General features: G+C 40.5%; 1 protein-coding gene across 1 annotated transcript; it reads right to left on the bottom strand.

Moving 5' to 3' along the window:
- Positions 1-368: 368 nt before the first annotated feature.
- On the bottom strand, positions 369-3,638 carry c1d (C1D nuclear receptor corepressor). The gene is made up of 5 exons (XM_080037059.1): positions 3,603-3,638; positions 2,647-2,788; positions 1,882-1,948; positions 1,521-1,576; positions 369-1,424 (listed from the first exon to the last, which is right to left on the bottom strand). Exons 2-5 carry the CDS (start codon positions 2,782-2,784, stop codon positions 1,221-1,223), a joined length of 465 nt encoding a protein of 154 aa, XP_079893185.1. The 5' UTR covers positions 2,785-2,788; positions 3,603-3,638; the 3' UTR covers positions 369-1,220.
- Positions 3,639-15,667: the final 12,029 nt, after the last annotated feature.

Genomic DNA, 15,667 nt, shown 5'->3' with positions numbered 1-15,667 from the left:
TGGAAGCCTCTATAGCAAATGCTGCCATTGCATGACATAAAATCAGCATTACCTTCTTATGGTCATACACAAAAGTCATTTCAACTCTATAGGCTGTACTGTGGCGTCAGGTGGGTGGTCATGTAAATCAGGCTATTGTGGAGCAATAACTATTAACACATGCCTCTGAGATGGGATATTGCAAGCAAACTGTTGAGAAAAAAAAGGCCATTTGCTACAAGCCATTAGCACAGCAGACAGTGTGACTTGTCGTAGCAGGAAAATCACAGGTGTTACTAATAAGATTAAAGATGGCTCCGCTCTATTCCAAGTGTACCAGTAAGCCACAACAATGAGTCAAGGGAGCCAGCCATGCACAATGCCAGGAGCCTGAAACGGGCGCAGCTTAATAGGGAACAGCCATTATTCATTTGATTATTACTTACTGCTGTGCTTTTCCTACTGTGACATGTCAAAATGTGAAAAGGGCCTACTGGGGAAAGTTGGAATCTGACATCAAACTGTTTTACATTACAATTCAATTACCAATTTGCAGCCAGGGAAAACAAAATAAAATAAAATAAGTAATTCAAACATCATGTTTAGGGAGTATTTTTATGCCAATGTCAATCCTAAAGGCATTACATCACCAACCATTTTTTATCAATACAATGTTTGACACATAGCGTGTGTGTAAAAACATTACATTATGATTAAAAAAAAATCCCTTTCATTTATCTAAAAGGAGGAAACATAAAATAATAAATGCCATTTCAATACCTGGATGGATCTTATTCATTATAAACTAGCTTTTAAGAATAAAACTTTAATTTCTTATAGTTAGCAGATTTACGCAACTCAATGATGAAGTAACTTTACAGAAACACTACAGCAGCCAAATCGATTAAATGTCTGCGGGAGTTGCCAGCATCAGTGTGCAGAAATATTTCCGGCAAAAAAAAAAAAAACTGGGGTGTTGTGTCATAGATGGAAAAATTTCTTGTTGTTTCTAGTAAATCCAGAAATATTTGCTGACTGCTGTTGGGGCTACATTCATCAAGGATCCGACTGGCTATTTGACTGGTGAATAACTCACGCAAACACTACTGTGAGTTTTGTGGCATGCCTTTGTGTTTTCTTGTATGCCCTGTCACTCAGTCCTCAAAAGTCCGCTTTGAGCAAAAAGTGTTTAATCCAAGAGTGGTAGAAAATGCAGAGGGACCAGACCATAATCCTTCACTTCAGCTCTGCTTGGGACGCTTTGACTGGGGGCTGTCCGATGTGTCCGCCGCTTTCTTGGACACTGCTTTCTTTCTAGACTGTTTGTCGTCTGGTTCGTAGAGAGCGCTCCTTACAAAGCGTGCAGCAGCCCCCTTATCAAGGCGGCCCGCTTTCTTCTTGTCTGTGATGTCTTTCACTCTGTTCATGTAAGTCCTGATTCGCTCCTGAAGATCAGAGAATGGTTACAGTAAACAATTATACCAGCCACATAAACAGAGAGAGTGTGAAATGTCAGACACTACAGAAAAAAAAATACATACCAATTCCTGTTTGATTCCATGTTCTCTGGGATTTACTCCTTGTGTAACCAGGTACACTGTCAACAAAAACAAAATCTTTGATTATGAACTTTATATGTGGATAAGTCAATAAGGGAATGCATTCATCTTGTTTACTGATCTACTAAATCAAGTAGAATATATTGAATGTGCACAAACACGTGTGACCAAAGATAATCCCTGCATTTGACTTTTCGGTTTGTCATACAACACATGTATCTCTTTGAAAGACACTCCAATAACACTCTGTATAAACTTGTTTTGTAAAACACTGCCTGCCTTGATATACTGTATAGTCACTCAAATCGACAGGATCAATAAAGACAGTTAAAAAAAAACTCACTCCAGAATAATGAATTAACGGTGTAGGCAGACACCAGATCCAGCTTGGCTTGATCCAAAGGGTCCAGCTGTCAATAAAGCAGTTGTAATTTAATATAGTAGAAGTGTAATTAAATCCTTATCACAGTAAAACAAATAAGAAAATCACAAGAAAGAAAATGTATAGAAAGATGGCTTTTGCAGTGAACAGGTTGACCTCCTGTACAAGTGTGTTGTTATTTAAATAAATATGTTGTCATCAATGTGCACAAGGCACTGGGCTGATTGGCTGTCATTAGGAAAAGCTGGGCACACAATGCAACATGTTTTGGAGATTGTTGCACCTTAGCTTGTAAAATAATATTCTTCAAGGTAACTGGTTATGTGAACCCCAGAAAAGGTTTGCATGGTTGTGTTTTTAATGTGTTTAGGTCTGTCATAGATTGGTGACCTGTTCAAGGCATACCTTACCACTAACACAATAACAGGATAGTAGGAGAAATACCTTTAAAAAAATGCATAAATGCAATGTACTTTGCTTTCTAGTTTACACAAAGAAATATCCAAATATGCCTGTATGATATGTTACCACCTGATAATCCTTCTGTGATGCAGGCTTTTCAGACAATATGAATTGTGATAGTAGGAAAACAAGTGCAACATATGACATTAATGAATTATGGCTTCTCTTAATTTGGGTACAGCATTGCAGCATGCACATGGTTGTGTCTGTTTACTTTCTGTCAACAATCTGTTTGACTAGTCCAAATTAAACTGCTCTTGAGACCTTTTGCGTCAGCTCATTCCTGGGCATCGACATCAACTTGTCCAACATGGTTTTGACAGAAGAGCTTGAGGAGTCGAAGCCTGTGAGCTGTTCGTCTATCTCGTGAGGGTAGTCATCGGCTTTGCTGTCCACTTCCATTCTCCTGTTATAGTAAATAAAGTCATACAATGTTATGTAACTGTGCTGTGATATGAAGGCCTTATTAGAGACTGTAAACAACAGCAAATACATGGTTACTTCCTACAGCCAAAGGGATAATGTCAAGCCACTCAGAATGAGATTGAAGATCAATTTCACAACAACAACACCAAATCTTACTCTCTGGGGTTGGGACAATTTTGGCCAAATGTTTATGTAACATAAAAAAAATTATTTCTTTTGTCCGTGATGTATGGGGAAGGGTATGTTACTCTTCTAATTCAGGTAATTCAAGATTTACAACTAAAACTAATAAAATGTCACAACATAACATGAATATATCAGATCCGGCCATGCTGATCTGCATAATGTTATTACAAGAGGCACAATTTGTAAAGTTTTCCAATTATTATTTTTTAAATTGCAACATCAGGAAAAAAACGACTCGTAAAAACAAATCTACTCGTAAAATGAATAGAAAGGTTGATTTAGATTAATCAATTTATTAACTTTTAAGACCAAGACCTACATCTGTGCGTTAATCGTCAGTAACCAATTATTGAATGCAATGCGTTTTAATGATCTGTAGAAACCCTACTGAGAAAAAAGCTCCCATTCAAATATGTAAGGTTAGCCAGTTAGCTAGTGAGAGCCTCTACATGCTGCTACAACAGGATAGGCAAAAGGTTTATGAGCAGAAATAAAGGAATAATAAGTAAAATATATGTTGAGCAATTTCTCTTATCGCTGGTTTAAATGAAGTATATCGTTCCCAAAAAGGGAATATGAGGAAAACTCAGTAGTTATTTCAGTTTTACCTTATTAGCACGCTGCACGCTTTACCCCACAGGAAGTGACGTATGAAAACAACACTTCTTCCTCTTCTTCTGCTTCTTCTTCTGTGATCTGCTGCCGTCTGCCGTTTGGAGAGGATGCTTGTAATATTTGACGTTGTTTCTTTTTATGGTTTTACAAGTTTGAAACAGTTTGGGGAATATTAATCAACCTCCACAGACGACTTGTGTTTTTACTTTTATATTGATGACGAACAACTTTTGTGTCCGCTATCTGCAGAGCTTTATTCAGATGGTATATCAAAAACAACACGTTTTTTATTATAGTTGATTTTTTTTCATCAAGCGTATTATAGGCGCCTTTTCCTGTGGGAAAAAAGCGTTTAAAATATTTCTGCTATCTGTTTAACGTCGAAGTGTTCTCGTTGCTATGGCAACCTGTGGCGTCGTTGCGGTAAATGGAGCTGAGTGAGTGTGTTGGGATGACAGACAACATTTTCAAGTGCGTTCAGGACTTGGACCCGTACACACTACTACTGCTGCTGCTGTTACTGTAGCTGCTGAACATATGTAAAACCCCAGCACAGCAGTGCAAAGAGGTTTCAGACATGGACAACTGTGATTTGGAGAAGCTGTCTGTCTCCGGGGTAAAGCTCCATCCAGCTTTCAAACCAGAAGTCACGGACTACAAAGTGACAGTGGAGAGCAGCGTTGACAAAGTGACCCTGCACCTGAGCACTAGTGACTGTGGGGCTTCACACAGGATTGTGAGTAGGACTGTCCTCCAAGTTGTACATTTTGGTGTTTCTGATTAAAACATTCACATGAAATTGAATGTCCTTTTAATTTACATTTCAGCTCTTTGGTGAAGGTTCCAGCACCATTAAACTGAACGTGGGTCTCAACAGAATAGAAATCGAGGTGGTAGCCGAGGATGGCACCATAAAGAAATACTGTGTGGAAATCACCAGGCTGTCAGCAAAGGTTGCAGAACTCAGTAATCTGGCTTTGGCAGAAGATATTCCACTTTATCCTGCATTTTGTACCAAAACCTATGAATACAATGGTGAGTCTACAGACACAATAGGCTTATGAGTTTGCCTACTGTGAGATAGTCCTATTAAACTAACAGCATGTTGTTGGGTTGGGACGCTGGGCTGTAAATATTTTAGTTAACAAAGAAATTCAACTGCACTGTTTTTTTTAAGTGTTAGTTGAAAAATTTAAACATAAGTTATTTGTTGGTGTGTTTGATCTTTGTCTCTGCAGGTGGTGTTCCTTTTCACTGTAATGCTGTGACCCTGCTTCCCACAGTGCCAGACAAAAACATCAAAGTTACAGTGAATGGGGAAAGCAGCTCACAACCGGTGCCTCTGAATTTTGGTGACACAATGGTGGAGGTCTCAGTCCATTCAGCAGATGGCAGTAATGTACAGGTAGAAGAGGACTGATGGTGATATTCAAGGCTCTATAATATGTATTTGATCATCACACAATTGTTGACAATATTCTTTAAAATACATATGCCGTCCTGGCTTTGCAGTTTACCTCATCCTTACCTAATTATATACCTACCTAGTAACGAATAATAGTCTTACATTTTCAAAGCTTCATACACACTTTTAGTTGTTCCATATTCCTAAATAATAGTGTGCAAGTCGGTTGTCAAGAGTAGAGATTGCCTGGGTCATTGTAGTGTTCATAATGGTTTTCCACACTGGTAGCTGTCTTTTAAAGGTACTACTAACCTTGGCGTCCCGCGTACTCTCTCAGGTGTACACAGTGTTGATGACTCGAGAGCTAATTCCCATGGCTGTGACCTTCACTGATAAGAAGCAGCAGCTGGACTATGAATGTCCAATATCTCTTACTGCCTTATATAGACCTGTGTCTATAAACCAGAGGTAAGACTTTGGTATGAATATATTTAACATGAGATAATATTAGCAGTTGTAGCAGCAGTTTTCTTCTTTCATAATATTAATGTTCATTTTAGTTTTAATGTCTTTTTTAATAATAAAACAAGTACATTACAGTTGATGCAATAGTAAATAATTTACAAGGTGTCGTTGTAGTAAACTACATTAAACCAACAATCAGTGTGGGATGCAAATCTCAATATAGCTGTGGCTTATAAATGGATAATTTAAGTATTTTTTATTCATTCAAAATATTAAAAAAAAATCTTTTTTTATTGTGTCCTATCTCATTAGCAGAGACTATGCACATAGCGTTTTTTCTGTATTGGTTTAACAAAAGCAGTCAGTATCGATACTGGTTCTCTCCCTGATTTGCAGTGACCCAAAGCACATCTTCTCCAGGCCTTATATTGAGATGCTGGCCAGGAGATCCAAAGTGGACCCACTGAGCGATAGTCCTCTGGGAGACAGCTGGAAGGTTGTGGAACTGGACCTCGACAGGAAGATGTCGACGGCTTTGGTCAAATGTTTCTTTACTTACCGAGGTGAAGCCTGAAGTCTCAGATTCTCATTATTAGAGGGTTGAGTAAAGCACAGCTGCTGTGGAGGCAAAGCTCTTATTGGTTGACTTAAAGGTCAGTAGAGGGATAGACAAGTACCTGTCTACTATTATCAGTACTGATGATTAGATGGTCCTCAAAATGTCGGCTGCATACCTTTACTTTGTATGTGTTGTCCGAAACCTCAATCCTTTGTATCTAATTTATCCACTGCAGTGGAAGCTCAAACCGCTATTATATCTACTCTAAACTAAGCAACGTGTTTCACAAAAGTGTTAATTCAACCCACCGGCACTTCATTGTTGTTTAAACAATCTCATAGGCTACATTTAATCCTCTTTTTCCAATGAAATACTCATATATTAGTTTATGGTTACCGTGGTAACTGAGACACCGGAAACTAATATGCCAACACCAGGCGAAACCGGAAGTTTGCTACTAGACTTGTGCACAAAGCCTATTGTGCTAGGAAGCAGGTTCTTATTACACCACCTGTACTATCATGTAACACAATGTTACTGTAGATAACTATTAAGTTGCTGTAATGAGGAGGATAGTGTGACTTAACTAAGACCTTAACTAGATATAACTGGTGTGGGCCCCCTCAGAGTGACATGCTGTTACTTAAGTTGACTGTTCAATTGATTCTTTAAAGAAGACGTAATGAATTAAAGTGGTCAACATGTGTCATGAAAGGTGAATAATCAGTCACACTTTTCTGTTGTGTACGACAACACTATCCACTTCTAGTGTATTGTGTCTTTGATGTGTGTATTTTTGAATTTTTTTAAACAAAGGATGTGACAGCGTGATGAAACTGTCTGAGCTGGGGTCACACTCTCTGGACTGTGCTCACAAGCCCACAGGGGAGCTAGATGCAAAGGTCAGTATGAAAGATTAAACGCCACCAGAATCACTGCCATGGACCACCACTCTGCTCATCCTTTATTTACAAGTCAGCGCTCCCTTCACAGTGACTAAGAGCTGGTTTAACTTTCATAGTAAAGGTATCTTGTGTTTGTGCGTGGAAACACAGCATAGAGTGGATGTGAACAGATACTTGAGAATGGGATGCAGAGGTGTGTCAGTGTTAAGCATTTTTATACCTTGACTTAACAATAAAGAACTCAAATATGTTATTATTTATTATCGATTTGATTATTTCTTGTGTTTGTGTTTATTTTTCAGGATGTCACAGAAACAAGTTGGTATAAGAAGCACTTTGCATCATCCAGTTGTTTGGAGATAGAGACTAAACACAGTTTGGAGGTAATCAATCCTTTTCTTTGCCTCATCACAGTACAAGTCTAAAGTTAGACTCTATGAGATACAACACCTTAGACCCAATAGAAAGGCTCACCATCCATATCACATAAAGATCAAAGTGTAATTCAGATTAATTTTCTCTGATTTCTGGTAGTAAAAAAATTAATTAAAAACTTAATCATTATTGAAAATCATATGTGTAAAATTAAATAATGATTAAATCCTGATGTACTTCATGGGTGGATGATTTGTTTTCTCTGTCTATTACAGGTGCGTAACTGGGAGAAAAGATTACAGTTGACAGTGGGAGAAGAAGACGATGTGGATAAACTGTGTGACTTGGCCCAGGATCACATGAAACTCTACCGGCAACGCCTGCCAAAACCAGGTATGTACACATAACAATTTCCATCCAGTGTGACGGAGTTCCACCAGTTTGTTTTGTATTCCACGGCTGGTTAAATAACTAAACAGTCTGGTGAGAATATCAGCGCACCCTTGGCCACTGGACAGAGGAGTCATTTTCCTAGCCCTGACTTGGCACTATACGGCTCAGCGTCAGCCGTTAAAAAATACATGAAAATAGGCTAGTTAACAACACTGGCCTCTGGAGCCTCCACCTCTATCAGACATGCCTACAACTCAAGTTACCCATCTTGTCTCAGCTACTTGTGCCTCGCTAATTGTTTAATGATTTGGTTAATTGACATTTGAGACTAATCCTAGTCACAAGACTGTATTAAAGTTACTGGAACTAAATCGAGAAGTAACACCAGAGAGAGAGAGAGAGAGAGAGAGAGAGAGAGAGGGAGAGGGAAAGAGGGGGAGGGAAGGAGGGAAGGAGAGGTAGAGCATGTTTATGTGTTTATGATCAACCCATAGAATATTACATTGGCTAAAAGGACTTTTCTTACATCGTATAATATTAGTTAAAGACATTTAAAAAAAAAAAAATACAAATTGTGGCAAAAGTGAATTTCAATACAACATCAGACAGGTTTCTAGAATATAAAGCTGTGACATCAGTGTAGTCTGACAGATAAATGTCGCTCTTGCCAAGGGAAGATACAAAAAGTAAGAAATGATGTATTCAACATCATTCTCAAACCAATAAAGCAAATAACAAACAGTCACACTTGCTTGGATTCTGATATACAAGCTTTCCACTAGTTGTTCCTGCTTTAGTTTGCTAACACAGCTCTAATGTAAGAATGGACACAGTTCAGTTGTACCCATTACAGACAGTCTAGGTCCAATAACTACAGAAGAAGGAGTTTTATCATTTAAAGTAAACCTACTGTAAACTTGGTGTTGCCTGTTGTAAATGGCACCGGAATATGGTCCTTATATGCAATGTTGATTTTCAGCTCAATATTGATGCAAATATATTTTGGTTGTGCTGTCTTGTTCCCACTTTCACAGGGGAAATGCTGCAGACTGAGGAAGGCCAGTCTCCTCTGCATAACCTGGAGCAGGCTGCTGTCCACTATGCTTCAGCTATCTCACTCAGCACCAGAGACGCCAGACTCCACTTCATGCTGGGGGTCGTTCTGCATGAGCAGCATCACGCTACAGAGATGTACGGCCGCCAGAAGAAGGTAGGGTCAGGAGACAAAAACATGTCTGACGAAATAGCCTCTTTAAATCTTTAATCATTTTTAATTAGAAATATTGTATGTACATACTGTGTGTACTGTATATGATGACTGAAAAACTTAGTGATACTATAGTGGAGTCAAGGTCATTCTCGCCCACAGCCAACCCACTACAAATGCAAACACACCTGGAAATATATTATTTTTCTCAGTTCTTGCAGTTCATATTCCAGTAGCTACCATTGCCATGTGGAGCACATGAAGGGTTTAGGAATGTCTAATGTCTGACAGAGCTTTGAGGAAACATTTAGAATAGTGCTGCTTTGCAAAATACATTGAGCATTGGCCCGTTCATTTAAACAGTTTAACACTCAAAACTGCATTTCTGAATGTTTTTGATCAATCATAATATTGGTGAGACTGTTCTTTAGACGTTGGTGTATTTTATTGCATAGCTCAAAGCATCCCTGACCTCTGAGCTTTCCTCTCCATCTCCAGGCTGAAAAAGACAAAGATGAACTAAGCGACGCCAAATCAACAGCGCTTCAGGATGACATCCTGGCGGTTTGCAAACTGCACGGGTTCCCGGGCACGCCCACAGTCCAGAACCAGCTGCAGGCCTTGGACAAAGAGTATCAGACGCTGAGAGAGCAGGGACAGTCCGGCAAAGCAGATTATGTACAGACACTCTACATCTGGCTCTCCAAGCAATCTGGCAAGGTAACTGATTCTTAAGTCGCGTTTCCTTATCTGATAGTAATGAGAGAATAGAAGAAAGACGGCCAAAATAGATAAGTGGCTTCTGCCAGTTTCTGCTCTGCAGTGTGTTGCACATCAGAACACATCTGTGGACTCGCTATGGCATTTGACTGACCTGTTTTGTGAGCCAAGATCCCTGTTAAGGGTCTCAGGAAATTACAGCCACCACGACTTTCATTGACGACTTCTTCTCTTACTTTAGAGGATCCATCCAAAACTAATAAGTAGTAATTAGTCACTTTATATCACTTTGCGCAGTGAGTCTTTATTTAGAGAGCAGATTATCATACCTTTAAAAATCATTAGATGTAGATGAGCAGCCTCTTTCATTAAGAAACAGAAGAAGCCGCTACAAATGACAGATACTTCAATAACGCGTTTTCATGTAGATTGTTGAGTTGAGAGATGGCCATGATGACACATACTTATTGTTCAGCCAAGCTTGTCTGAATGGAATCACCTTTTAAATAATGACCAATCTAATAAATTGCAGATAGAATTGAACTCCCTTTCCGTCTTGTTGCAGGATAGCAGTGCAGCCGTGCGGGATGAAGAGAGCTACATCCACCGCGCCCTGATGAAGTATCTGGATGCCTGGTCTCTGAGCCCAGACAGCTGGGAGTTTAACCTCCATGTTGGAAGGCTGCTGCTGCTGCTGCAGGGCAGGAGCAGGGAAGCTCTGCAGCACCTGCAGAGTGGCCTGGCACTGCGCCCTCTGCACCCTGCACTCAGGTCAGATTATAGCTACTATATAGCCTAGAACCATTAAAAATGTATTCTGGGTATAAGAAGCTGAAAGGACATTGTGTCAGTAGCTGTGATAGTACTACCATTAGCCATAATTTATTCAAATGTATCCAAAGAGCTCAGAGGTTTTTGACCTGAGGACATCTCACTGTGTACCGGCTCATACACAGAAAACTACTATCTGATGTAAACTTAAAAGGACAGTATTATTAGGAGCAAAGTCAGCAAACAAAAAACAAATAGGAGTTTGTAATCATGTTTTGTAGCTCCTGTTAAAATGTAAAAAGAACTATAGGTATAAAGTGGAACTCAGGTTTTCACTTGTTGCCAAAACAGTCATTGAATATACAGGGGTGAAAGCAGGAATATCCCTTTCTGTGTGTAACACTGTGAAAACCAACCTCTTCACTTAAAATGTTGACTTCTCTATGATTTCATAATGGTATAGGGGTTAGGAGTAGAGTAGTCACACATGTGAGGTGAGGCCAACAGAGTAAATGGGGTGTGAACTATAGAGTTAGTTTTTTCTTTAACATCACTCCTGTCTGAATTTCATTTTCTCAGATTCTTCACAGGTTTGGCTCTGCTAAAGCAGGAGCAGAAAGCCTCTGCAGACACAGAGAAGGAGGCTGCTCTGTTTTTACAACAGGGACTGGAGCACTTTGTCAGCCAGCGTTGCAGCAAGAGGTGTGTTTGTGTGTGTGTGTGTGTGTGTGTGTGTGTGTGTGTGTGTGTGTGTGTGTGTGTGTGTGTGTGTGTGTGTGTGTGTGTGTGTGTGTGTGTGTGTGTGTGTGTGTGTGTGTGTGTGTGTGTGTGTGTGTGACTAGTGATGGAGGTGGATGTATTCGTTGAGAGAGGGAGCGAGTTGAGCTGGTTACATTTTGGGATTGCCTTGGATGTGTCTGTTTTGTTTGTATGCCAGATACAGTTGTTTATTCTATACTGTCATTCTCTCTCATGATTTTGTGTCCAGCTGGGTGGAGCAGGATCCATCAGATCCTCTGTCCAGCCTCAGCACACAGTTCCTGCGAGGCCTTCTCACTCTAGGCGAGCTGCAACAGCGAAACATACTGTCTGGGAAAGCCATGGATACGGAACAGGTCTATCACACGTATGTAACAAAACAGGAGTTCTGTTGAATAGAAATCTGACACTTTTTTTTTCTTTGGTGATTTTACTGTGTTTTTGATAGATCTCTGTTAAAATCATCTGTCTCACTCACTCATCTCCAAAGTGAATTCAAAGAAAAGTCTCAACATTCACACCCAGTTTCAAAAAGTGTTAATAAGCACTGCATCAAATGTTGCCTGCTTGTCTCTGTGCTGGAACACTTCAGTGTGGCAGTGCTGACTGCCCAGAGTGTGAGTCAGTGTGTGTGTCGTGGTGAGTTGAGCGCACGGCTGGAGTGGGTGCTCCTGGATGCTCAGTTTGCCCTGCTGCAGAGGCTGATCCAGCAGGGTGCGTGCCAGGCCAAGGCTGGCATTGAGTCCCCGGTGGCAAAGAGATGCCAGGCCCTCACAGCACTCATACGCCTCACTTCTATCGCCCCCTGTCAGGAGCTGCTGGACATGCAGGAAAGGGTGAGAGTAAAATGCATTTTTTTTTTGTATTTTAACAGTCTCTTTTAGTTTGTTCTTATAATTATGTTTTGCAAAGTTGAATAGCACATAACCCTGCTGTGTATTGAAAGCCCATTGCTAGGCTATTGATTGGTTATTAAGCCCATAAGTGCCTGGTGTGACAGAGAAACCAGAGTTACACCTTATTATGCCTACTTATGCTGCTGTGTGTACAGGCATGCCAGCTAGCAGTATTGACCACACCACGGGACAGCCACAGTCTGTGTCTCTTGGGTCTGGCACAGCTGGCTCAATATGACAAGAACCCAAATTCAGACAGGTCAAAGGAAGCCATGACTGAAGCCTGCCTTAGCTTCCAGGCCAGCATTGAGCTGGAAAACAAGTCTCAGAGCGGAGAGCCACCTGAACAGCTAAGCAGTGAGTCCCTATATAGTGTCTATACTGTCTTTGAATTCACTCAAAATCACAGCTGGCTAGTTTTTATTACAAAGAAGTGGGACTTATCTTACATGTATATAAAAATAATCTGCAATTGCATTGAATTCATGCTAACGCAAGCCTACAGTATATCTGATATAGAAACCTGAGCAATTCCTGTTTGATTCATTTGTCCCTGCTGTTCGACAAACATGTAAGCAATTATGATTATATGAAAGCCTTGTGTAAATGAACTGCAAGGCCACATTAACCATCAAGTGTTTACCTTCAGAACAAAAGTGGTGGCAGAAGTGGCACGAGGCTGAGAGAGCTGCAAAGCAACCCGTAACCCAAGCAGCAGGAGTGAAGGGGCTTTCTGATGGCGGTTTGGCCAAGAGAGGAGCAGCGAATCGGGGGGGAAGGGGAGGGCCTGGTACGGGGCGGGGGGCTGCTGCAGTGACCAAACCTCCTGCTCCTGCGCCCCCAGCCCCAGTCAGAGGAGGGAAAGTGGCCCGGCCTCCAGCTAGAACCCCAGCAGGCAGGTGAGTGAGTTACACTGGAAGCAAGAGTCAAGCGTTTTGGCTAGACCCATTATGTGGTTGTCTGTGGCATTTATTTATTCACGGATGATTTCCTGTGCATGCTTACTTCACTCAGTTCTGTCCTGCTTCATATTCATATTCAAGGACAAACATAACATTTTACTGTGTGTCAATCTGGGTAACCTCCCTTGAAAAAAAGTGTTCAGTTTGTTTACCTTGTAGAAGCGAAAAGTGAATTATTTGAATTAAAGAAACATTTACAGGGTTAGAGAAGTTGGAGGACCAACCTAAAAACTGTTTTGACCACATGATGTATATTTAGTAGTTCTGTTGAGTATGTGTGTTTACGCACATTATCTAAACTTCAGACAGAAATGTGATGTACAGTATATGTCATGACAGTTGATCTGTATCCATTTCAAAATCCATTTCAGAGTGTTTTATATTTGATCTACTGTAGGGGAAGACCTGCAGCAGCTGCCCAGCCAGATAAACCGCCCATCAACGATACAAAACCCCAGCTTCCTGCCAATAACACTAAACAGGACTCTTGTCCCAATACTGGGGAGACAGCAGAGGGTAAGGCAGTGACAGTGACAAAGCATTCATTTTTAATTCATTTATTTTTCTTCCTGTGTTATTCAATACTTCCTATGTGTATTAATGGTTGTTTCAGAGCCTGCTGTGACTGTGTCCGGTCCAGTGAACCGCCGGTCTCATGTCTCGCGGCTGGGTCTGGCCCGCGCCCTCTCCCGCTCTGCACACACCCAGGACCAGGCACAGCAGCTCTTCCATGAGGTCATCTCCATGGCACCAGGGGTCAGTTGAGTAGCGATTATATTTAGATGTTGGGGCTTTTCCTCAATGCTTTCACAATGCAGCTTACAGTTGCCATAAATGAAGTAAATATCACCGCCGGTTTAACACTCCCAAACTGTGTTGATCCAGTCGCAGTGAGTCATTCCAGTGGAACGATCACATGCTCTTCTGTTGAATTTAAACATTACACATTTGCTTAGATATTTTCAAACCATGTGTAAAGGGTAGAATATGTGGCAAGTAAGGAAAAAAAGCTGTTGCTCTTGTTCCCCGAATGGTTTACATCTCAAGAGATAAGGATGGACTTTTGAAACCTGAACGATGTCTCAGCGGCTGTAAGAAGCTCTGTTAGTTGGGAGTTGAAAGAACAAATATAGCACACATCTGGTTGATTCATGGACATGTACTCTGATAGCCAGTGCAGTTATAAGCAAACGCAAAAGGGAGTGTCAGTGTCCACTTATAGTTACATACTAAAATAGAAAATAGTTATTTATAGAGATGTAGAACTAGTTGGCCGAGGTTTTGGTGTTGATTTCGCTCACTTGATGTCATCCAAATAAGACGCGGTTTGTGAATGAAATGTTACTGTCTGTCCAGGTCCATGATGCCTACACTGAGCTTGTGCAGCTGCTGGAGCCTACAGAGCCACAGGCCGCTGTGGAGGTTTACTGCAGGTTCCCTCTGAAGCCTGTGGACCAGCAGAGCTTCTGTGACGCCTTCATCACCGGAGAGATCGTCCGCATGCTGATGGCGCAGGAGCAGTACGACCACCCACAGCTGGGACCCAACCTCGTAGCATACGGCAAAGTCATGGGCCTGGGTGAGTACTATTACTTTTATTAGAAATACATGGTGGACAATGGACATGGTCTTGGATGATGTCAAACGTTAGCAGTAGTGGTATTATGGCTAAAGAGAAGTTATTAGAAAATATATTTTTAGGAACTTGTAATATTATTATTTTTTTTTAATATAATTTGGGATAGACATGAACAGAATCTGGTCAAATACTGCAGTATAAGCAGATTGCTCCTTAAAGACAGTCAACCACAGAACGTATAGTTACTGACTATTATTCCCTTGAAAAAGTGTTTTCAGGCATGATGGCATGCTTGAAAAATCAGTGCACCTATTTATTTGCAGTCCATCATTAGCTCAAGAGGCCACCTCGACTATAATGAATAGTATAATACAGTTTTATATTTAATTGTATTGAAAGCATGCCGCCAAGACCATGTGACATGCCATGACATGCTATTCATAGAGTTGCATTTATAACATTCAACTGGTGCCATGGTTGGAAAGATGGCATGACATAATACAGTACATATATGAAGCATGGTGTCAGATAAATAGATGACTATGCACAGGGCAAGTCTAATATGAAATCAAATCAAATGAAGACCAATTTATTGACTGACCTTTGGATGTTACTTTCAAATGAAACTTCATATGTTAAAACGTTTGTGTCAATGTGACTACAGTAATTATGATATAGTAATCCGTGTCTGTGTCTTTAGGTTGCATAGAAAAATACATCGACATTTTGGATGGAAAGTTCCTGTACAAGCTCCTGAAAAGTGTCTATGCAATGATCCACGGCAGACCGGAAGAGGATGAGGAGCTGCAGGACTTTTTCAAGTTCAAATGCTGGATATGATAATGCTTTGCAACCCTCTTAACAAATATATCTATATTTATCTTTTAGAAACACACAAGTGAGTCACAGTTTGACGACTGTATACCAAAAGGACACATCTTTTGTCTGGAGCTGTCAAGACACATTCTCTTGACTAAATACAAGCCATTTAGATCGGAAAGACGACAATAAGAAAAAAAAATCCTCTTTTTCTTCCAAAGGCACCTTTAATTTGAAAACTGT

This window comes from Ammodytes marinus, assembly GCF_949987685.1.
Source record: "Ammodytes marinus genome assembly, chromosome: 11".
NCBI lineage: Eukaryota > Metazoa > Chordata > Actinopteri > Uranoscopiformes > Ammodytidae > Ammodytes > Ammodytes marinus.
The sequence above is the reverse complement of the archived record's forward strand: the minus strand, read 5'-3'. Positions and strand labels throughout refer to the sequence as shown.

Coding starts and splice junctions, on each gene's coding strand:
- c1d (XM_080037059.1), bottom strand. CDS start 2,784: ATGGAAGTGGACAGCAAAGCCGATGACTACCCTCACGAGATAGACGAA. Junction 1,949..2,646: donor GGAATGAGCTGACGCAAAAG/GTCTCAAGAGCA, acceptor CTTTATTGACAG/CTGGACCCTTTGGATCAAGC. Junction 1,577..1,881: donor CGTTAATTCATTATTCTGGA/GTGAGTTTTTTT, acceptor TTTTGTTGACAG/TGTACCTGGTTACACAAGGA.